Here is a 24,647-nt window from a genome sequence, read left to right on the forward strand (position 1 = left end):
TCTAGCCTCCCCATTGGAGGAGATTAGCGTCCATCACAGTGCGTCCAGCAGCGCGACGTTACGCCGTGGCGTCATATCCTCTTCAGCGCTCCGTTTGAAGTAACGTTAGATGGTAAAGTTGATCTCTGTAACCAATACTAATAAATTGCATTTTCACGAGTTTGTTAGATTACTCCGGTAGGAAAATGTTAACATTTGATGACTCGTATTTGAATTAGATAACCTGATTCTACTGTTAAACCCTCAACGGTGCGTGACAGCATTTAAAAGCGACCGGCTGCTGAAAAGATGTTACTGTAAACAAACAGTGAGAAGAGCGCAACCGGATCTACAGCTGATATGTGAATATATGTGACCGTTTAACATACGACATGTGTGTGATCTGCTCTTCTGCGTCTTAGGAAGGGCTCAGTCGAAATCAGAAAGTGCAGTAATGTCTGTAAACCTGACCTCGGAGCAGCAGCAGAGGATCGAGGAGAACAGAAAGCGCGCTCTGGCCAGAAGAGCCGAGAGACAAGCGCAGGTGAGACCCGGATGTGCTCCAAACAAACAAACACACACACACACACACACACACACACACACACAGCCAGGTAAAGAGCAGACAGGTGTGTGCACCTGGTCACGTGGTACATCCAGGAGCCCCTGGTCAATGCACAAGACAAGTGTGCATCAGAAACCGCTCTGGCCAGACCTTAATTTTTCTGTTTAAGTGTCAGATAATGTGTGTGAGGCTATTTTAAGAACCAACTGACTGCTTCAACCAAAAGTGCATAACTCATATTTCCTTATCTGTGCAATTCTGTCCATGTTTTATTTGAAAAAGTGATCATTTAAAAATGTGTATGCATGATTGCTATGATTAAATTGTGCTATACATAACATGACTGCATCCTTTTCTTTCTTTTCCATAAACTAGTCAAGTACTTAAACGAATCCAAACGGTGTCTGAAACTTTGTATTGCGAGCACTTCCTGTGATGAATCACTTGTTGTGCTCCTCAGCAGTAAATAAATATTGGATAAAATGAATAAACATAAATGCATATAACAGTACTGTATATTAGTCCTTTTTACATTTTTTGGATACCGTCTTTGCTAGTAAAGTTTCTTTAAAAAATTAGTTACCAGGTAGAAGATTGAACATCTGTATAAAATAGAATGTAATATTATTATTATATCACAGGTTTCAAACAAATATTATTGCTAAATATTAATAGCAATAAATGATATCTTAAAGTATATTAAAATAGCAAACCATTATTTTAAATTGCCATAATAAAATTCCACAATATTACCGGTTTTTATCTCATCTTTGCAGACTCAGCTCATAGACACCAAGGGACCCTGTACAAAGACAGCTGCTCCGTCGTCCAGCGTTTCTTCTGCAACTCATAGCTTTTATGGACAGTCAAGTAAACCCACCACAGGAGAAAAGCGAGCGTCTAACCTCCCTGAGGCAGGAGGAAGTGTCCCCACAAAGAAGCCAGCGGTGTCGGTGAAAGGGAAATGCGTGTCACACTCAGAGAATCGTTTCCGAGTGGAAGTCGGCTACCATGCAGACCTCATCACTGTGTTCAAAAGCATTCCCTCGAAGAACTACGGTGAGCACAGACACCGTATCTGCTGTCATTGTTTACAGAGTGTGCATAAGTGTGCTAATAAAGCTTAAAGGAATCCCAAAAATTTATATGAAAATGTGCTCACCCTCAGGCCATCCAAGATTAGGATTAGTTTGTTTCTCCATCAGATTTGGAGAAATGTTGCATTGCATCACTTGCTCACCAATGGAGTGAATGGGTGCCGTCAGAATGAGAGTCCAAACAGCTGATAAAAACATCACAATAGTCCACACCACTCCAGTCCATCAGTTAACATCTGGAGAAGACAAAGGTTACGTGTTTGTAAGAAACAAATCCTGACGGCACCCATTCACTTCAGAGGATCCACTGATGAGCAAGTAATGCAATGCTACATTTCTCCAAATCTGATGAAGACACAAACTCATCTACATCTTGTAATGCCCGAGGGTGAGTAAATCTTCAGCAGATTTCATTTTTGGGTGAACTATCGCTTTAAAGGCCTATAACATACATGCATTTGTCATTTATCTGCTGTCACAGATCCTGCTACAAGGATGTGGAACTTCAGCCTCGAGGACTACCAGATGCTGAGTATGTCATCATCATGAGCATTAGTAAGCATGCTCAAGCAGTTTCCTGACGCACGGGGTGTAACAGAGTTTGTTTGTGTTTCAGTGGAGCAGGCAGCGAGTGTCCCCTCCGTCTCCCTCAAACCTCTGGAGGGGATGGAAGGGCTGAGCTTTTCAGCGTCCAGCAGTCGACCCAAAGATGCAGCAGCTCTGGCAGCTCTGATGAGGCTCTGTCAGGGTTGGCAGAAACCAGGTGCCGTGGTGAAGGGGAAGTGCATTTTAGTGTCTCGCTGTCGGCTGGAGGTGGATATCGGATACCAGACCGATGTTATTGCAATCTTCAAGAAAATGCCGTCCAAAAATTATGGTGAGTGTAATAGATTTAACACAAACTTGAATAGGATTCAAAATTGGGCCTATAATAGGAAGTCATGTCAAGTACATTATCATAAAATGTGACTTTGTTGACCTGTAGTTGCAAAGTTATTATAGTTAGTAGGAATGTCTAAAGTGGACTATAGAAATAAAGTGTCACCTCAGTGAATGTTCAGTGAAAATTTGATTTATAAGATCAGACAAACCAAATATTATTAAATTAAATTTTAATTTAATTTAATTTAATTTAATTTAATTTAATTTAATTTAATTTAATTTAATTTAATTTAATTTTAATTTAATTTTAATTTAATTTTAATTTAATTTTAATTTAATTTATTTTAATTTAATTTAATTTAATTTTTAATTAAAAATTGTAAAATATTAAGTCATTTTATCTTTTGCAACCAATGTGCATCAAAATTAAATTGCATCAACCAAAATGCATCAAATGTACAATATAACAATAAATAATGTAATTCTACAAATTATAGAATTATAAAAGTTTTTTTTTAAAATTTAAACTAGGGACTAGATAATTTAAATCAGTTTATTATTGACAAACTTATATTTCCCATAAATTAAAGCTGTTTATTTCATCATTAATCACAGTACAGTTTGATGAATTGTGTGAAAGCGGTGGTTTGCTTCTCTTCCTGCCATGCTGTAGAAAGAGTACAAATGATGTCACTTCCTGGGTGACACAATCTTAAAGCATATGTTAAAGTTATATTGTTGTGAAAAAAAAAGTGCACGTAAAATGTGTGACAGAGCTTAATATTATATTTTTAGTATTTCAAATTAATTCATTTATTTAAAATAAAATATATTTTTATATTATTATTGATTATCTAATGTATACATGTTACACTAAAAACAGGATGCTTTTAAAAAATGACGGGTCACCAAACTGTGTGGAAAGTTCCAGAAGGCTTTCACATGTATCATGCACACATTTTATTCTTTGTTCATTTTAGACATGAAGACCAGAAAGTGGAATTTCCTTCTTGAGGACTATGGGAAGCTCAGTGAGTCTTTTTAATTTTTTTAAATTTAAGGGATTTTGTGAATACATTTTGCAGTTCTTAAATAAAAATACACAATTAAATTTCAAGAAAAAGCCAGAATTATGAAATGGAGAAGTCAGGATAACTTTTTTTATTCATTATATAGAAAACAGAATTGCGAGGGGAAAAAAAGTCTGAATTCTGAGTTTGTCTCACAAAAAAAAAAAAAAAAAAAAAAAAAAGGTGAGATAAATTACCTTTTTATTTTTAATTTCATGCTGGAAATGGCTTTCTATGTGTCATGTCATTTTATAATATTTAACTGTATTTCTGAACATAGTAATATGCGTGTAGCTCACACACAGTGTTCTGTTCTCTCAGTAATCCAGGTTTGACCGGGTTGGACATATAGTCATGTGTTTTTATGTTTGGGTGAATTCAGTAGATGTAGTTGATGGTGATGTCTTCTGTGTAGTGACGGATCTGAGTGAGCTGCCGACGGTGGAGATCGAGCCTCTGCCTCCCGCTGTGCTGCAGTCCTTCTCCGCTCAGTTTGAGAAGAGCGAGTCCAGAGCTCCAGTCCCTCCTGAAGCCGATCTCTCACACGTGGATCCGCAGCTCACACGCAGCCTCATGCCCTTCCAGAGAGACGGGGTCAAGTGCGTCTCCTCTACTGGTGTCTTAATGTTCGATGGGTAGAAGTCAGTTGGTAATGCATAGGTCACGGGTTCGATTCCCAGGAAATGCGTGAACTGGTAAACACACATAAACCCTGAATGCAACATAAGTCGCTTATCCTCCAAAATTAAGGAGCTGGATGAATTCAAACATATCAGTTCTGTTGTTAAGAACCGTTTTAATCATAGGATATTAGCTTTGTACTTCCTTGCTTTGGATAAAAGCAATGCTAATATATATATATATATATAATGTGATGTCTGCTGATGTCTCAGTTTTGCAGTGTCCAGAGAGGGCCGTTTGCTCCTGGCTGATGATATGGGTTTGGGAAAGACGGTCCAGGCCATCTGCATCGCTGCTTTCTACAAGAGTGAGTGGCCTCTGCTGGTGGTGGCTCCGTCCTCCGTGCGCTTCACATGGGCCGAGGTACACACGTCTCTTTACAGGGATGCTTTTTGAGCTTGTGTTAGCTGGTGGATAGTTGGTTCCACACCTATGCTGCCTTTCGAAAGTTTGGGGTCGGACTCGGTACAATTTTTTTCCTTGCCAAGGCTGCATTTATTTGATCAAAATACAGTAAAAACAATGAAATATTATTACAAATGAATATAGCTGTTTATACCATTTGAATATATTTTAAACTGTAATTTATTCCTGTGATGTAAAGCTGAATTTTCAGCATCGTTACTGTAGTCTTCAGTGTCACATGATCTTCAGAAATCATGAAAAAATACTGATTTCTTCAGTTGTTCTGCTTCATATTTTTGTGGAAAGGGTGATACATTTAATTTTTCAGAATTCTTTGATGAATAGAAAGTTCAAAAGAACTGTGTTTTGAAATATGAATTTTTTGTAAGATGTAAATGTCTTTACTGTGACTTTAAATCAATTTAAAGCAGCCTTGACGAATAAAAGTATTAATTTCTTTCAAAAAGCCTCCAAACTTTTGACAGCACTGCGTCCTAAACAATTTTTGGCTGAGATTCAGAACCTTTATGATAAAGTAAATCAACGGTCACGTGTTTACCTGAGCCCTAAATATTACAAATAATTTTTCTTGCATTTTAATATTTTAGTTTAAGTAGCAGAACATGCTTGCTTTCTGCATTACAACAGTTGTTGGTTAATAATGTAGAAACTGAGTTCTGACGTTGATCATTTATTTTTAATTTGTAAAATCAGAGGCAGTTAATGAAGCAACTTCTGTCAAAGTTGCAGACACCAAAATATATATATATATATAAAAAAAGATCTGCACACATTTTGCTGTTGAAAATAAATGGAATGTGTTTTTTCTCTCATGAAAAGCACCAGTCGCCAGTTTTTTCAACCATGATGTGGAATCCCATTTATTAATTCATATTTTCCATCACTGCACACTTGAGGAAGTGCACATTCTCTTCTGTATTCTGTATTGTGTGAAAGTTTAAAGGGAAACCGGGAATGTTTCCAGCGTTCCTCTCTAGGCTTCAGTCAGACGACTCAACCTTCCTCAAAACAGCTTGAAAGACATTTGAGAAGTAAGGTAGGCTCTTCAAGACGAAGTGAACTTTGGCTCTGTTCCCTCAGGCTTTCCGCCGCTGGCTGCCGTCTGTCAGAGCCGACAGCATTAATGTGGTGGTGACCGGCAGAGACAGCCTTCGCTCCGGCCTCATCAACATCATCAGCTATGACCTGCTCAACAGGATGGACAAACAGCAGCCGTCCAGCCCCTTCAGTGTCATCATTATGGTGAGAACTTGTTCTCTCATTCACTCACTGCTTTAGTAAGAGCTTGTGCATGTGTGTATCAGAGTCCAGCGTTTGTGTTACCAATGCAGTTCATGATGCTGTGCATGTCAATCTCTCTCATATATAGTTACCAAACAATGTTATTCACTTCACTTATAAATGCCTGAAAAAATTGTGCTTTAATATATTTGAATGTTGACAGCATATTTAGTTGTTAAGGAATAAAATATTCACTGACTTTAGTTACATAATCATAAAATTCACTCATTTTATGCTTGTGTTTCTTTTAGTTTGGGACCACTAAGATTATATATATATATATATATATATAATTATAAATTAATGTATTTAATTGATCAAAAGTGAACGTAAAGACATTTATAATGTTTCAAAAGATTTCTATTTCAAATAATTGTTCTTTTTTTAACTCTGTTCATAGAAGAAATGTATCACAGTTTCCAGAAAATATGAAGAAGCACAACTGTTTCCAACATCGATAATCAGAAATGTTTCTCGGGCAGCGAATCATCATATTATTCTGATTTCTGAAGAATGATGCTGAAAATACAGCCGCATATCACAGGAATAAATTATATTTTACTATATGTTCAAATAGAAAACCATTTAAATTTTAATAATATTTTAGAACATTAGTGTTTTTACTGTATTTATGATAAATGCAGCGCTGGTTAACAAAAGAGACCTAGTAACATGTAGCAGTGTATAAAGGTTTTGTTGGTGCTCTTCAAGCATGGATTTAGTCGCAGGATGTGAATTAAATTGTCCTGTCTTCTGTTCGTTATACAGGACGAGTCTCACTTCCTGAAGAACATAAAAACAGCACGCTGTCGGGCGGCTCTTCCTCTGCTGAAGGTTTGCTGATTCAGGATTATTTTAGCTGTTATTCATAGTGCTGAAGTTTATCCTGTCCTGGTTTATTAAAGTTTAAAGTTTGTCTAGACACAGAAATTAGCTGTGTCTCAAAATAATTCTTTTTCCATTAAATAAAATAATAGTTATTATCTAAATCTATTATAAATCTATTTTGTTTTTAATTTTACAGTGCATTTTTGTCCTTATCACTTACCTTGTATGGTTTTTGCAACTCGGCTGCACTTCTCAAGTTTTATATGAGAAGACTAGATTTGAATGGTACACACTGGTTCATATTTTGGGTGACGTCGATTGTTTTGGTTGTCTGTGATGCTGGTGTTGATAGACGGCGAAGAGAGTGATCCTACTGTCAGGAACGCCTGCCATGTCCAGACCTGCTGAGCTCTACACTCAGATCCTGGCTGTGAAGCCTTCCCTGTTTCCACGCTTCCATGACTTCGGCACACGCTACTGTGACGCCAAACAGGTGCGTACATCTGTGTACAGGTGTCGAACAGTGCAGTGTAGGGCTGCACAGTTCATTTCAATAAAAACTAACTCACTGATAGTGCAAAGATTAAACCACAAAGGCTGGGATTTAATTAAATAGATACATGCAGTGCGTGTTTGAGAGTGGAGCGGAGCACTGTGTTCATTTACTCGGTTCACAGTAAATGCTGCTCCACACAAACACCATCTCTGCATCTGCGCTGGGTTTGAGTCACTTTAACATTGATTTGGGAATGTAACAGGCACCAAGTGATCTTCCCATACTTGTAATGAGAAGTGCTTGTCCTCCCGTGGTTTTCCATCAAAATACAAGTTACGTTTAACATTTGAAACTTGAGGAATTAAGAAAGCAATAAATATTCATTTGGTAATGTCACATAAAATATATATTATTTTATATTATTAGTATATTCATATTAATAGAATAGTAATATTAAATGAATATTATTTATAGTTATTTATATATTTTTTGCTTTCTCCACTTTTTCTTAAATACCCTCTCTTACAATTAAATATTATTTACAACAGTAATTTCTTTAGTTCGGATTTTGTTTTAATGTAGTCATTTTTATATTTTTATTTTGCAATAATAATAATAATAATTATTATAATTATTGTTTTATAGCCATAGCTATATAAAACCACAGCATATTTATAACTAAAAAATTACAGACCTAGTACATTGAGGTTCAGGAAAAAGTAAAAAATTAAGAAATCGATACAGCCATAAATATTAGTATTATAGTGTAAAAATAAAATTATTTTAAATATATTTTTTATTAAATAATCAGTTTTACAGTATTTCATGTTTTTTAGTTAGTAATTTATATAGATTTTTTATTTTGTAATAATAATAATAATTATTATTATTATTATAATTATTGTTTTATAGTCATAGCTACATAAAAGCACAGCATATTTAATCATTTTTTTTTTTTTTTTTTTGCTCAAACATTGCAGCCCTAGTATATTAACGATGTTCAGGAAAAATTAGAAAATTAACAAACTGATAAAGCCATAAATAATATTATAGTTGTAAAAATATTTATTTTTTTATATGTTCTTTTTTTTTATTAAATACTCAATTTTACAATTAAATTTTACAACAGTATTTCATGTTTTTTATTTAGTAATTTATATATATTCTTTAATTTTTTAACAATAATATTAATAATCAATTTTTTTTAGTTATTCTGATTAGTTATAGCCATGTTAAGAAATAATCACACAGTTTTGGCCAAATTCTGCACAGCATTTTAAATGACAGTGTTTATCAGAAAAACCCCACTTTGATATTTTCCCCAAATCGTGCAGCCCCAGTATAATGTCAAAAGAGCAAAGCGTTTGTAAGTGTGAAGGCGGTGTGGATGTGTGTGTGCAGCTGCCGTGGGGCTGGGATTACTCCGGCTCGTCTCATCTGAGTGAACTGAAGCTGCTGCTGGAGGAGTCTCTGATGCTCCGCCGGCTCAAATCAGAGGTGCTCTCGCAGCTTCCCGCCAAACAGCGCAAGGTGGTCACAGTGACGACGGACGGCATCAACTCCCGCACCAAAGCCGCTCTCAACGCCGCTGCCAAAGAGCTCGCCAGAGGATGCCACAACGTGAGCGCCAACCACAACACAGCCGCCAAAACTAGTCTGAGTTTAAGGAATTCTGTCAATATTTACTCACTCTCATCTTGAGTCATTCTTCAGAAAAACAAAAACAAATCATAACAGCATATGGGTTTGGAACGAGCTTTTCTGTGTTCATGTGCAGAAGTCACAAGAGAAGGAAGCTCTCCTGGTTTTCTTCAACCACACAGCCGAGGCCAAGATCAGAGCCATCATGTACGTAAAAACTATTTCATGCAGTTCCTCTTTTTTATTATTAACGCCAGTGGCACCAATAATGATAACTATATTAGCGTCGACGACATCAACAGACAACAATGTTCTGCTGCAGTTTTTTCTATAAAATATATTTTGTTTTTATTAAAAAAAGTTAGTAAAGTAAGACTGCTTGTGTCTGTTGCTCAGGGAGTACATCTCAGACATGCTGGAGTGCGGACGAGAGAAGTTTCTGGTGTTTGCTCATCACAGACTGGTGCTGGACAGTATAACCAAAGAGCTCACTGAGAAGGTCTGTCCAAATCAACTTACTATTCACAAAAATCAGAAAGACTTTTTAACATTTAACCAGCAGGCCAAGATGGTTGTGCTCAGTTAGAGTTTTTAGAATGAATTTAAAACAGGAAATCATCTGTTTCGTGGGGTTTTGTCCTGGTGCTCCTCTGAGACAAGGTCTTTACAGGGGATCTGTATCTGTGGCTCTAGTTGTCCTGGTCTCTGCTGTCTTTCAGGGATGTAGAGGTCCTTTCTAGGTGCTGATCCACCATCTGGTCTGGATACGAACTCGATCTGGTGGCTACGGTGACCTCAGAATAAGAGAGAAACAGACTAATATTAGCGTAGATGCCATTCTTCTAATGATGTAGCAAGTACATAGGGTGTTACGGGAAGTGTTGCCGGTTCCCCTAATTAATGCAGCCTAAAAATCGTTTAATGGATTTGGATATTAAAAGCATATTAGTATGTTATGTGTAAGCCAGGTTAAAGACATGGGTCTTTAATCTAGATTTAAACTGCAAGAGTCCGTCTGCCTCCCGAACAATGTTAGGTAGGTTATTCCAGAGTTTAGGCGCCAAATAGGAAAAGGATCTGCCGCCCGCAGTTGATTTTGATATTCTAGGTATTATCAAATTGTTTGTGTTTTGAGAACGTAGCCGACGTAGAGGAGTATAATGTAAAAGGAGCTCATTCAAATACTGAGGTGCTAAACAATTCAGGGCTTTATAAGTAATAAGCAATATTTTAAAATCTATACGATGTTTGATAGGGAGCCAGTGCAGTGTGGACAGGACCGGGCTAATATGGTCATACTTCCTGGTTCTAGTAAGATCTCTTGCTGCCGCATTTTGGACTAGCTGTAGTTTGTTTACTAAGTATACAGAACAACCACCCAATAAAGCATTACAATAATCTAACCTTGAGGTCATAAATGCATGAATTAACATTTCTGCATTTGACATTGAGAGCATAGGCCGTAATTTAGATATATTTTTGAGATGGAAAAATGCAGTTTTACAAATGTTTTATAATTAACACCTCTGTTTTTTCAGAATTTAGCAGTAAGGAATTACTCGTCAACCAGTTTTATATCGACAATGCATTCCATTCGTTTTTCAAATTGGTGTGTTTCACCGGGCCGCGAAGAAATATAGAGCTGAGTATCATCAGCATAACAGTGAAAGCTAACACCATGTTTCCTGATGATATCTCCCAAGGGTAACATATAAAGCGTGAAGAGTAGCGGCCCTAGTACTGAGCCTTGAGGTACTCCATACTGCACTTGTGATTGATATGATACATCTTCATTCACTGCTACTGATGGCGGTCATATAAGTACGATTTAAACCATGCTAATGCACTTCCATTAATGCCAACAAAGTGTTCAAGTCTTTGCAAAAGAATGTTGTGGCATATGTGTGATATTTCTTTAGTTTGCATAATTGGTATCAACCTATATGTATTACATTTTTTATGTTTTGTTTATATTATTTATTTATATATTTACAAATGAGGACAACAGAAGCAATCAATTGTAATATTAAAACAACTAAAAATAGATCCAAAACTAAAAGCTAAAACTTTTATAAATACTATAAATATATATATATATGTTTTTAAAATATATACATACATATATACGTGTGTGTAAATATATGTAAATAAACTTTATATATAGACATTTTAAAAATAAATAAAAATGACAAAACAAAATTTCAAAACATTTAAATGAAAAAAAAAATAAAGCTAAAAACAATTAAAAAGGTATAAAAGTATAATAATGATTCTAACATAACACTAAGCAAGACACCAAAAACAATTAACATTTTGAAAGTAATTTAATTCTTATTTAGTTTTTATGTATATTTTTATTTAGTAATAATATTATTATATTAATATTACTATATTAGTAATAACTAATATTACTATTATTATTATTATTATTATATTTTTTAATTTATTATTTTGATTATTATATAGCCATACGTGTGATATATAAATGTAGAACAAATGTTTTTTATTTATATATAATATAATATCATACGATATTATATATATATATATACAATTTTTTTATTGTTTTGTTTGGGGGCTGGGGGCATGTACAATATTAAACATAAATATTTCCATTTTGATAGAGAGTTTTACAAATTTTCCTTTACAGTTTCTTTGGCAGTGCACCATAAAAAAAAACCCACAACAACCCTGAGTATCTTTAATAAATGTAATCATAGTTTGGGTTGAATAGATGCTGTCTGTGTGCAGGGCATCAGTTACATTCGTATCGACGGCTCGACGGCGTCAGCGGAGCGTCAGCAGCTGTGTGAGCGGTTCCAGTCGTCACAGAAGAGCTGCGTGGCTGTTCTGTCCATCACCGCCGCTAACATGGGGCTCACGCTGCACTCGGCCGACCTCGTGGTGTTCGCCGAGCTCTTCTGGAACCCCGGAGTGAGACGCACACATCTTCAGTCACATTCACAGGCTTCCCACACGCCTGAAAACCTGGACACCTGACACAATCATGAACTAAAATATTTAATTGGCTTGAGATTGCTATTTGTTAAAGCAAACTCTATAAAATATTACAATTAAAACAAAAAATACTAAATATTTAGTAATCGCGACTTAAAGTCATGGGAATTCATTGGTCATAAGGTGTGGGAATCCTGAATTTAGACTCCTATATCAAGCTTAAATGTAAGACTTTTAATTAGTTCATTTGCTGACTTATTACTTATTTTTTTCTTATTATTTTATTTCATGAATATAAATACATTTATACATTTATCTTAAACATTATAATGAAATGAATGTATTATCAGATGCTGTAAAAAGTCACTTATTTATCATTTTAATTGAATACGTCAATGAATAATTAGTATTTTATTTAATTTAGTTTAGTTTTAGTTAGGAATTTAAAAAAATTATTATAAAATACATTTATTATCAGATGATCAACTTTTTTATTATTATAATAAATTAATACTTCAAGTTTAAATTTTGTATAAAATAATTTTTCATGGCACATAAGATGTAAAAAAATATACAATGTATTAAAGTTGTGTTTTATTATTTTATTTATAGTAAATTATTATTTATTTTAATAGCTTTATTAAATTAACTTTAAAATTCAAATTTTAGTTAATTTTTGCATATGAATTGTTAATTTCAGTTGCATTTTATTTCATGGATACTTTGTTTTCTTAAGTAATTGTAAGTAATCAGTTAATATTTGCATCTAAAAAGGATTTTCCACTATCTACATTTTTGGTGAAATCACCGAATGAACCAGAGTCATGACTCTGTCAATGTAATCTAACACTGTCATGTCACAACTTGATTTTTTTAGTGTTTAGGTTTAGTGTTAGTTTACTTTCTGTTGTTATTTTTGTATATTTGATAGAGTTTGTTTGTTCCCTGATTCAGGTCCTGATTCAAGCGGAGGACCGGGTGCACAGGATCGGACAGACCAGTAACGTGGACATTCATTACCTGGTGGCTAAAGGCACAGCGGACGATTACCTCTGGTGAGATCTGCTGATATCAGAGAACTTCTCACTTCATTTCTTCAGATCCAGTATCAGGTGTTGAGACGGAATGACTCAAATATTGGCTTCGGTGGAGATTAACTATGTTTAAAGAAATTTCAAATTTTTTAAGTACATCTTTCTTTATTGGTTGTTTCATAATATTTACAATAATTGTAGCTCTTTCAGTTATAAATAATAATAATTAAAAAAAATGTATATGTATATATATTTCTTTTTTTTGTTATTAGTTTCTGCAATAGTTAGTGGGAAAGAATTATTAAATTGTTGGTTTTGTTGCAAAACAATGAAAACCAACCTTGTTTTTTTTATTTTTTTATTTTTTATTTTAACTTCACTTAGTTTTCCAATAATTGTGAATTTTTTATATCATATATACATTACAAGCTGTAACTGGTCTTCTTTTATTTATTTTTCAATTTTAAATCACACAAATTTTCTCAATATTAACTATAATAATAATAATAATATTTAAAATAAAAAAAAGTTTGTTATTACGTCCCCTTGGAATTATAAGGTTCTATCTGACATTTTTGTCAAAATTGAGTTATTCACATATTCTTATTCTGTGACAATTTATTTACATTATGTGATGTTTTGTTTTAAGTTGTGTACATTTTGGGATTTTTTATTGAAAAAACAAAAAGGTTGTATCTACAGAAGTCTATGGAACACAAAAACTTTACAGCTCAATATCTCAAAACTACTCAGAACGCAGATAGAACCTTATAATTCCAAGGGGACAATTAGTAAATGATTTATTTTAACACTTCTTTTCAAATTAACTTTCTAATTAAGTTAAGTTTATTTCTTGGGTTTGAGTTTTTTACTTCTGTTTTCTCATGGTTTCTTCTGTTTCTCAGGCCCATGATACAGGAGAAGATGAATGTTTTGGAGCAGGTCGGTTTGTCTGAATCCAACCTTTCAGAGAAGGCAGAATCTGCCAGCTTTCACAGCAAGGTTAGTCTGCAGTCTTTTTTAGAACGGTTAAAAATCAGTCGTGTTCAACCAGCGATAAAAATAACTGTAGACTTCCATTGCACTTTTATTTATTTGTATTATTATTATTATTTTTTTCGCTTCATGCTGAAAGCTTAAGAACATATTTCACTTTAAGAATACATTTAAATAAATTCAAAATCAAAGTTGGTAAATATCTACATTAATATTGCATATTGAAATAGTTTTTTTCCCTGTTTGTCAGGATCCTCATCAGCTGAGCATCACTGAGATGTTCCAGAGGTCCTTCGATGAGGAGGAGATGCTTGCTTTAGTTGATCAAGATCAGTAAGAATGCACATATTTTTTGCATAAAAAATGTTTCAGTTGTTTTGAAAACCAATCACTGGACTGGAGTTTTTGTTTGTGACAAAATGACTAAATAAAGCCTAAAATTTTTTTTGAAACAGCTGTCAGATTCAACCAAACTAATAAGCCTTTCACCAAATAATTAATAAGGAATAAAAACAGACACGAGTGTGTTCAGAGTGTTTAATTCATATGATTCAGAGATGTTTTCTAGCTGCCTTCAGATCCAAACTGATGGAGAACAAAAGAAACAATCATATCATCATTATGTCTCCCAAACAGGGTTATTATCTTTAACTACAATAAAAAAATAAAAAACTGAAATAAAATATAAAAAATACATTTCAACATTTTAATTTAGTTAAGTTGAAGTACTAAAATAATTCAAACTATGAAATAAATGTTAATAAAAATATATATATAACTCAAAACATAGATTAGTGTATTATTTGAAAAAAAAAAAAGAAAAAACCTTAAAGCATAATTTCATCAAATATAGTTTGAGATCTTATATGAACTGATTCTCTGAACGAGTCATTTTTTTGGTGAATCAGATTACCCTGTTGTTTAATTCTAGAAAGATTGATGAAAGTAAATCATTTAACCTCACCTTGATCCGTCTGGTTCTTTGACAGATGATTGTACAGATTTCATACATTTTCCTGATCCCCTGAAATACAGAAGACACACTTCTCATCACAATCACAGTTACATCTCAAGTTAAACTTGAAATAAAGTGGATTTATCATTACTGAATATAATTGATTTTGTGTGATTAATGTTAATCACGTGTTTGACATGAATTAGTCTGTTATATTTGTCTAATCTTGAGACATGGGACAAAAAAAAAAAAAAGTTAATTCACCAGAGGAATTCTTTCTGATTAATCCTTTTCATTTACGCTTGGATGTTTCTTCTATTTTTAATCAGTTTTTCAATGCTGTACCTCAATCTGATCACTTTGACAGTATTTTGTATGTAATCTGTGTATTAAAATGCATACGCCATTCTGTTTTCTGGTTTTGCTAGCTATAAATAGGACTTACTTAAAACGAGTGAAATTATTACATGTATTAAATAATTATATATTTCTTTACAGTGGGTGACAGGACTGATATACTGTATAATAGTTGTCATCCCAAAAATATAAGCATAATTACCTAGAAATATTTGCTGAAATATGGACCTTCAGGATGAAGGTTGACTTTGATTTTATGATCATTTGCTTAATATCTCACAGTTAATGCCAAAGTGGAAATGTTGCTGTTTCCGAAACATGTCTGAAGGATCAGTGCCTAAACTTGTTCTTTACTTGTGCATCACTCATTGACATAAAGACCTGTGTCCTGTGGGCTGGATGTGGGCGTCTCTAGTGCTTCAGTCTCCTCAGAAGAAGCTGAATGACTCTCTTTAGTCTCTGACTCCGGCTTCATTTCTTCAGCAGCTTCTGGATGTGGAGAGGAAGATTGATGATGACTTTTGTCTCACCTTTTCACTTAAAGCAGAGATTTTTTTATCAGCTGAACACTTTAGGTGTAAAATATTTACTTGAAGTTTTAATTTCACCAGTTCATGTTTTCAGTTTTCAACATTTCGAAACATTTATAGTTATTATTTTGTCATATATCTCGCAAGTATAATATTATAATAATAATTATTGGGAACTAGAAAGGCCTCCATAGCGGTACCCGTTCTGGAACCCATGGCGGAGCAGGCAGTTGCCTCGGCACTTGCCTCGACCACTCTGGCCAGAGACATATAGCACCCAACAAATCAAGCCCGACCCTACCTGAGCCCGTGCACATTGTGTCCGGGCCCGGCCCGGCCCGACACGTTCACTGTAATTATGAGCACGAGCCCGATTGAAACCAGACCATTTTTAATATATGGGCCGTTTTTTTTTTACCGCAGGTGCTGCTGTGCTACAGGGGAGCTGTATATATATATATATATTATATATGCGTGCCACATTTAATGCACGAGACAAAGCCAACACATATGTTGTCACTCCCCACGACTAGTTTAAAATGTTTCCATACCTCCGATTTTCCTCCAAACTTGCTCAAAGTTAATTCTCCTGTTTTTTTTTTCTTTGCTTCTTCAAGCTCCATGTTGCACTTAATCTACTGAATAGTAGGCTACAGTGCGCACAGCAGGTGTGATGCGTCATGCATGCGAGACTGCGAGTGGACGAGACGCTGCGCATTACACGTGACGTGCTTTATCAAGGGCCCGACCCAACCCGGCCCGAGGACGGTGGCGGGAAATATCGGCCCGGCCCGCGGGTCAGGTCGGGTCGAGCTCGGGCTCGGGCAGAGAATCTAAGCTCTACCCCCCACCCCCCAAAAAAAAACATTTTCTTGGGGACAGAAGCACTCTCTGGGCCAGATTCAGGAACAGAAGCCCTCACTGGGATGCACTCGGGAACTGAAGCTCTCTTTGGGCCGGACTCGGGAACTGAGGCCCTCCCTGGGCCCTACATGGTAACAACAGCCCTCTCTGGCCTGGATGTGGAAACCGGAGCACTCTCTGGGCTTGACATGGGAACAACAGCCCTCTCTGGCCTGGATGTGGAAATAGGAGCCCTCTCTGGGATAGCCTTGGGATCTGAGGCCCCCTCTGGGCTGGACATGGGAACCACAGCTCTCTTTGGGCAGGACACAGGAACAGGAGCCATCTCTAGGCTGGACGTGGGGACAAGAGCCCTCTCTAGGCTTGGAACTGACTCTGAATTAGTTTGGGCTGTAGTGGATTCAGGACTGAACTTAACGAAATGAGCGGACTCAGGGGCTGGAGCTGACACTGGAGCAGACTGAGGAAAGCAAATCCAGGTTGAGAACAGTCTTTCTCCTCATACTCCTCCTTTGGTCTAAGGCAGGGGTAGGCAAGTTCGGTCCTAGAGAGCCGCAGTCCTGCACAGTTCAGCTCCAACCCTGAAAAAAAACTCACCTTTCTGTACCTTAGTAATCCTGAATGGATTGATGAGCTTGTTCAGGTGTGTTTGATTAGGGTTGAAGCTGAACTATGCAGGTCTGCGGCTCTCTAGGACCGAACTTGCCTACCCCTGGTATAAGGTTAAAGAGAATGCTGAAATCATAATAGGACTTGGGAGAGTGTTGGTCAGTGGGCTTGACACTGGAGTGGCCGGCAATTCTGGGCTTGATATAGGATCAGCTGGTAGGCTTGACTTCGGAGCAACCGACGATCCTGGGCTGAAGACTGAGACTAATCTTGAGGCTGGAGCAATAGGAAAAGGGAAGTTGAAATGAGTGCGGACCTGTCTGACTGGGACGTGGGGTCTGCCCGATCAGATCTCGGTCTACGACCTCAGGGGGGGTAACTTGGAGGTGACAGGTGGTCCGATCCTTTGGTTAGGTATGTGAGGATTCGTGGCGAGGGGTGAGCTGGTGAAAAACGGTGTGTTCCAGAAGGGGCTGGATGAGGAGACTTTAAATTCTCCTTTATTTCTTCTACTTCGAATTTGGAACCATTTAAATAGATGACAAGATTAATTGGGTCATTCAAGGGAAAATCAAACATGGGGATTCAGAGGTTCGTATCTTCATCCATTCCCAACTGAAAACAAGCACCAAGTGCTTCGTCGTGCCAGCTCACCCGGTCAGACAGCTCAAGGAAATCCTCCACATACCTCCCCAAAGGCAGGCCACCCTGCCGGAGACACCACAGCCGATACTTTGAAACGAAGCATGAAGGAGTTTCAAATTGACAATCTTTAATTAAAGGGAAGGTAGGAACACACAATGTACATCGATGTTTAACACCAGACAAGGACACACGGGGGCAGACAACTCTTTAAGTACAGTAAGTAAGTTTAACTAAATGAGGGGTAACAGACCTGACACCTGAATAATATAAGCACAATCAGAACACAGCAGAAACTGGGTCACAGGGACCTTCAGGATGACTTTGGTATTATAAGAAATTTCTTTAATATCTCACAGTTAATGCCAAAGTGGAAATGTTGCTGTTTCCGAAACATGTCTGAGGGTTCAGTGACTAAACTTGTTCTTGACTTGTGCATCACTCATTGACATAAAGACCTGTGTCCTGTGGGCTGGATGTGGGCGTCTCTAGTGCTTCAGTCTCATCAGAAGAAGCTGAATGACTCTCTTTAGTCTCTGACTCTGGCTTCATTTCTTCAGCAGCTTCTGGATGTGGAGAGGAAGGTTGATGATGACTTTTGTGTTTACATGTGATGTTTACATATTACGTTAAAGGACTAAAGGTACTTTTGTAGGCTTTATCGTGATTTCAGTTTTATTTATATGAACTGTACATCCTAATTCATTTATTTGAATTATCCATTCGGTTCTTGACTAGTGCATCACTCACTGAAATAAAGACCTGTGTCCTGTGGGCTGGATGTGGGCGTCTCTAGTGCTTCAGTCTCATCAGAAGAAGCTGAATGACTCTCTGTCATCTCCGGCTTCATTTCTTCAGCAGCTCCTGGATGTGGAGAGGAAGGGTAATGCTGACTTTTGTCTCACCTTTTCACTTAAAGCAGAGATTCATAAACTTTTTTTTATCAGCCGAACACTTTAGACAAAAAAATATTTACTTGAAGTTTTTATTTCACCAGTTCATGTTTTCAGTCATTAAACAAAACGTTTGCATGTTTAAGATCTTTGATTTTGATTAATGGTCACATGCCTTCCAAGTACACATAAAAAATTTTAAATATTGTTTTACATTTTTTATTTATATATAGGGCTGCATGACTTGGCTAAACATTTATAGTTATTACTTTGTCATTATTGCAAATATAATATTATAATAATAATTATCGGGAACTAGAAAGGCCTCCAGGGCGGTACCCATTCCAGAACCCATGGCGGAGCAGACCTTGCCTTGGCACTTGCCTCAACAACTCAGAGACATATAGCCCTCCACGCAAAAAAAGTTTTCTTGAGGACAAAAGCACTTTGGGCTGGATTCGGTAACAGAAGCCTTCACTGGGCTGTACTCGGGAACTGACGCTCTCTTTGGGCCGGACTCAGGAACTGAGGACCTCCCTGGGCCCGACGTGGAAACAACAGCCCACTCTGGCCTGGACGTGAAAAGAGGAGCCCTCTCTTGGCTAGACTTGGGATCTGAGGTTCCCTCTGGGCTGGACGTGGGAATCACTGCTCTCTTTCGGCTAAACTTTGGAACTGCAGACCTCTCTGGGCTGGACGTGGGGACAGGAGCACTCTTGGGGTTTCCAACAGACTCTGAATTAGTTTGGGCTTTAGTGGATTCAGGACTGAACTTGGAGAAATGAGTGGACTCAGGGGCTTAAGCCGACACTGGCGCCGACTCGTGGGCTGGAGCTGACACTGGAGCAGACTCAGAAGAGTAGATCTGGGTTGAGAACAGTCTCTTTCTCTTTATACTTCTTCTTTGGCTTGAGGTTAAAGAGAATGCCGAATTCATAAAAGGACTTGGGAGAGCGTTGACCAGTGGGCTTGACATTGGAGTGGCTTAATATTCTGGGCTTAAAATATAGGATCAGCCGGCAGGCTTGGATTCAGAATGGCCTGTGGGCTTGAGAGCGCAGCGGCCAGCAGGCTTGACCTTGGATTGAGGACTGAGACTAATTTTGGGGCTGGAGTTGGGAAAAGGGTAGTTGAAAGGAGTGCGGGGGCAGACTGGGATGTTGGGTCTGCCCATTCAGACCTCAGTCTATGGATACTTTGGAGGTGACCGGTGTTCGGAACCCTTGCTTAGGTATGTGTGGACTCCTGGCATGGGGTGAGCTGGTGAGACACGGTGGTTTCCTAATTAATTTATTTTAATTATCCATTCAGTTCTGGATTGGTGCATCACTCACTGAAATAAAGACCTGTGTCCTGTGGGCTGGATGTGGGCGTCTCTAGTGCTTCAGTCTCATCATAAGAAGCTAGCTGACTCTTTGTCATCTCCGGCTTCATTTCTTCAGCAGCTCCTGGATGTGGAGAGGAAGGGTAATGCTGACTTAATGTCTCACCTTTTCACTTAAAGCAGAGATTTCTAAACTTTATTTTTAAGCCGAACACTTTAAACTTAAAATATTTACTTTAAGTTTTTATTTCACCAGTACAGGTTTTCAGTCATTAAACAAAACATTTGCATGTTTAAGATATTTGATGTTGGTTAATGGTCACATGACATCCAAGTAAACATAATAAACATAAAAAAGGTTAAATATTATTTTACTTTTTAATTTATATATAGGGCTGCATGACTTGGCTAAACATTTATAGTTATTATTTTGTCATTATTGCAACTATAATATAAAAATAATTATTGGGGTCTAGAAAGGCCTCCAGGGTGGTACCGGTTCCAAAACCAATGGTGGAGCAGACAGTTGCCTTTGCACTTTCCTCGACCACTGTGGTAGGAGAAGTATAGCACCCACCCCCCTAAAAAAAAAGTTTTCTTGAGGACAAAAGCACTCTTTGGGCCGGACTCGGGAACTGAGGCCCTCCCTGGGTCCGACGTGAAAACAAAACAGCCCTCTCTGGTCTATCCTCAGGATCTGAGGACCTCTCTGGGCCTGCCATGGGAACAACAGCCCTTTCAGGTAGAGGTCTTCACGGGTCCAAAAATTCGTGCCCGAACCCGACAGAGACCCGTAATGTACTACAGCGAACCGACCCGTACCCATCTATTATTTCAAAAGCTGGACCCGGACCCATGTAGATCCGAGAAATGCCTACCCGGACCCGACCCGGACCCGTATATTATTTGAAATCTGGACCCGAACCCGCCGGGAAGACACAGACCCGACTGGACCCGACGTTCACATATTCCACCTTAAATTGCTATTACAAGTCAATAAACCTGTTGCGAAGAATACAGCTTTTTGTCTTACTTAATTTAAAGAGCCGTGGTCTCTCTTCCTTGTACCTGACTGCCTGTGATGCATTACAATCCTCCGACAAGAAAGTTATTCATGTTATTCCTCTCGTTATTCCAAGTCCAAGCGGAATCCACTCATTATTTCAGGTTCAAAAGTCCACTTGATGTCACGGTGACGGATGACAAATGCTACTGTGCACATGTACATTCTGACTCCAGTTAATTCGCATAATAACTTAGACTGTTTGCCCTTTTCAACTATAATAACGATCGCTCGTGCAATGCCTGGGCCGCTGACGTTAATTATTTACTATCATCTGATCTCTGTCTGTGCTCTCTGCTCTGCATCGAGTCTGAATCTGAACCACTAAAACTTTAAGATTAAACGGTTAATTTATAATATTACAATGACTCCGATCGCACGGGTATTACACACAATGTTAAACAGACCCGGGACCCGAGGTAATAGATTCGGACCCGACCCGGCTGATGATTTAAAATATAGACCCGAACCTGTACGGGTCCCGGGTCGGGTCCGGGGTCGACGGGTCTCGGGTGCACTGTGAAGACCTCTGCTTTCAGGCCTATACTCAGGATCTGAGGCCCTCTCTGGGCCTGCCGTGGGAACAACAGGGCTGGACTTGGTAAACACTGCTCTCTTTGGGCAGCAACAGGAGCCATCACTGGGCTAAACTTTGGAACTGCAGACCTCTCTAGGCTGAAAATGGGGACAGGAGCACTCTTGGGGCTTGAAATGGACTCTGAATTAGTTTGGGCTGTAATGGATTCAGGACTGAACTTGAAGAAATGAGTGGACTCCAGGGGCTGGAGCCGACACTAGAGCTGACTCAGGGGCTGGAGCCGACACTAGAGCGGACTCAGGGGCTGGAGCCGACACTAGAGCGGACTCAGGGGCTGGAGCCGACACTAGAGCGGACTCAGGGGCTGGAGCCGACACTAGAGCGGACTCAGGGGCTGGAGCCGACACTAGAGCGGACTCAGGAGCTGGAGCCGACACTAGAGCGGACTCAGGGGCTGGAGCCGACACTAGAGCGGACTCAGGAGCTGGAGCCGACACTAGAGCGGACTCAGGGGCTGGAGCCGACACTAGAGCGGACTCAGGGGCTGGAGCCGACACTAGAGCGGACTCAGGAGCTGGAGCCGACACTAGAGCGGACTCAGGGGCTGGAGCCGACACTAGAGCGGACTCAGGGGCTGGAGCCGACACTAGAGCGGACTCAGGAGCTGGAGCCGACACTAGAGCGGACTCAGGGGCTGGAGCCGACACTAGAGCGGACTCAGGGGCTGGAGCCGACACTAGAGCGGACTCAGGGGCTGGAGCCGACACTAGAGCGGACTCAGGGGCTGGAGCCGACACTAGAGCGGACTCAGGGGCTGGAGCCGACACTAGAGCGGACTCAGGGGCTGGAGCCGACACTAGAGCGGACTCAGGGGCTGGAGCCGACACTAGAGCGGACTCAGGGGCTGGAACCGACACTAGAGCGGACTCAGGGGCTGGGGCTGGAGCCGACACTAGAGCGGACTCAGGGGCTGGGGCTGGAGCCGACACTAGAGCGGACTCAGGGGCTGGAGCCGACACTAGAGCGGACTCAGGGGCTGGAGCCGACACTAGAGCGGACTCAGGGGCTGGAACCGACACTAGAGTGGACTCAGGGGCTGGAACCGACACTAGAGCGGACTCAGGGGCTGGGGCTGGAGCCGACACTAGAGCGGACTCAGGGGCTGGAGCCGACACTAGAGCGGACTCAGGGGCTGGGGCTGGAGCCGACACTAGAGCGGACTCAGGGGCTGGAGCCGACACTAGAGCGGACTCAGGGGCTGGAACCGACACTAGAGCGGACTCAGGGGCTGGGGCTGGAGCCGACACTAGAGCGGAATCAGGGGCTGGAGCCGACACTAGAGCGGACTCAGGGGCTGGGGCTGGAGCCGACACTAGAGCGGACTCAGGGGCTGGAGCCGACACTAGAGCGGACTCAGGGGCTGGAGCCGACACTAGAGCGGACTCAGGGGCTGGAACCGACACTAAAGCGGACTCAGGGGCTGGGGCTGGAGCCGACACTAGAGCGGACTCAGGGGCTGGAGCCGACACTAGAGCGGACTCAGGGGCTGGGGCTGGAGCCGACACTAGAGCGGACTCAGTGGTTTGGAGCTGACACTAGAGCAGACTCAGGGGCTGGAGTCGACACTAGAGCGGACTCAGGGGCTGGAGCCGACACTAGAGCGGAATCAGAAGAGTGTAGATCCAGGTTGAGAACAGTTTAAGTTAAGTTAAAGTTTAAGTTAAAGAGAATGCTGAAGTCATAATAGAGCGTGGGAGAGCATTGACCAGTAGGCTTGACATTGGAGCAGCCGGCAATCTTGACTGTGAAGAGGCCGGTATTTCTGGGCTCAATATAAGAGCAGCCGGCAGGCTTGGAATGGCTGGTGGGCTTGAGAGTGCAGCGGCCAGCAGTCTTGACCTTGGAGCAGCCAGCAATCCTGGCTTCAGAGCGACCAACGATCCTGGGCTGAGGACTGTGACTAATCTTGGGGTTGGGAAAAGGCTAGTTGAAAGAAGTGCGGGCCTGCCCGACTGGGATGTTGGGTCTGCCCGTTCAGGCCTATGTTCTCAGGGATACTTCAGAGTTGACAGGTGTTCAGTACCCTTGGTTAGGTATGTGGGGGCTCCTGGCTTGGGGTGAGCTGGTGAGACACAGTGTGTTCCAGAAGGGGCTGGATGAAGAGACTTTAAATTCTCGTTTATTCCTTCTACTTTGACATTGGAACCATTTAAATAGAGGACAAGATAAATCTGGGGAAAAACTAAGGGAAAATCACACGTGGGGAGATTGCAGCAGATTGTATCATCTAGCCAAAAAAGATTTTGACTGGTGTTCGATTTTGATCGTGTTTTTTGTATCCGTAGCAAGACTTTTAAATGCCGATTGTCAAGTTCATCCAGTGGGTCTCGCAGCACAAAGCACTGTACATAGATCCTTACACACGGAGCTCACAGAAATTGGTGGTCTTCGTTTTAATATGTGGCACTAGTATCGCTAACAAAAGCATCAAACTGAGCCACTGAGACCCTGAAGAAAACTATGAACCGCTGGGAATAGTCCCGCAGCTCCTTAATAAGGAGGGAGAACTCTATATCTCAGGATTGGATGGACCCCATATTTCCTTTTGAGGACAACAAAATCATCCTCACTGCTTGAAGACTCTATTAAGCGATGTCTTGCGATTTTGTGTTTTCACACTGGAATAATTAATATGCATCAAACTCAAATATGAAATTATTATAATTTCGGATACGAAAAAACAGACAAGGCACACCTGAATCAAATAAGCACAATCAGAACACTGCAGAAACTGGGTCACAGGGACCTTCAGGATGAAGGTTGACTTTCGTTTTATGAATGTTTCCTTAATATCTCACAGTTAATGCCAAAGTGGAAATGTAGCTTTTTACAAAACATGTCTGAAGGATTAGTGACTAAACTTGAGTTCACTCATTGC

At 39.5% G+C, this 24,647-nt stretch overlaps 2 protein-coding genes across 15 annotated transcripts in view; one reads left to right on the forward strand and one right to left on the reverse strand.

Moving 5' to 3' along the window:
* On the forward strand, positions 1-15,295 carry smarcal1 (SWI/SNF related, matrix associated, actin dependent regulator of chromatin, subfamily a-like 1). Of its 2 annotated transcripts, none has more exons than XM_052607103.1 (19): positions 1-112; positions 402-523; positions 1,321-1,603; positions 2,123-2,173; positions 2,258-2,518; positions 3,504-3,554; positions 4,009-4,192; positions 4,487-4,637; positions 5,781-5,942; positions 6,750-6,815; positions 7,162-7,302; positions 8,707-8,925; positions 9,083-9,153; positions 9,343-9,445; positions 11,698-11,880; positions 12,859-12,959; positions 13,844-13,940; positions 14,185-14,267; positions 14,924-15,295. In XM_052607103.1, exons 2-19 carry the CDS (start codon positions 434-436, stop codon positions 14,925-14,927), a joined length of 2,301 nt encoding a protein of 766 aa, XP_052463063.1. In that variant the 5' UTR covers positions 1-112; positions 402-433; the 3' UTR covers positions 14,928-15,295. The 2 variants fall into 2 exon arrangements, with proteins under 2 accessions (XP_052463063.1, XP_052463064.1); XM_052607104.1 differs by lacking the exon at positions 1-112 and adding an exon at positions 119-307.
* nme9 (NME/NM23 family member 9) overlaps positions 14,171-24,647 on the reverse strand; it is a 22,578-nt gene continuing 12,101 nt past the window's right edge. The window contains exons 18-23 of one of the 13 annotated variants that reach the window (XM_052607092.1): positions 20,119-20,232; positions 18,642-18,755; positions 18,350-18,457; positions 15,628-15,735; positions 14,899-14,958; positions 14,171-14,519 (exon numbers count right to left, since the gene is read on the reverse strand). In XM_052607092.1, coding sequence (XP_052463052.1) covers positions 14,939-14,958; positions 15,628-15,735; positions 18,350-18,457; positions 18,642-18,755; positions 20,119-20,232 — 464 coding nt within the window. In that variant the 3' untranslated portion in view covers positions 14,171-14,519; positions 14,899-14,938. The remainder of the gene's footprint in view (positions 14,520-14,898; positions 14,959-15,627; positions 15,736-18,349; positions 18,458-18,641; positions 18,756-20,118; positions 20,233-24,647) is intronic. The other 12 variants (XM_052607088.1, XM_052607089.1, XM_052607093.1 and 9 more) reach the window with 12 other exon arrangements.

The sequence above is a fragment of the Carassius gibelio genome, chromosome A9 (genome assembly GCF_023724105.1).
Source record: "Carassius gibelio isolate Cgi1373 ecotype wild population from Czech Republic chromosome A9, carGib1.2-hapl.c, whole genome shotgun sequence".
NCBI classification, from domain to species: Eukaryota; Metazoa; Chordata; class Actinopteri; order Cypriniformes; family Cyprinidae; genus Carassius; species Carassius gibelio.

What these genes read in the sequence shown, in the direction of transcription:
- smarcal1 (XM_052607103.1), top strand. Translation starts at nt 434, where the DNA reads ATGTCTGTAAACCTGACCTCGGAGCAGCAGCAGAGGATCGAGGAGAAC. An exon ending in AATGCCGTCCAAAAATTATG is followed by an intron (nt 2,519 to 3,503) that starts GTGAGTGTAATA and finishes TGTTCATTTTAG; the next exon opens with ACATGAAGACCAGAAAGTGG. An exon ending in AGCTCTTCTGGAACCCCGGA is followed by an intron (nt 11,881 to 12,858) that starts GTGAGACGCACA and finishes TCCCTGATTCAG; the next exon opens with GTCCTGATTCAAGCGGAGGA.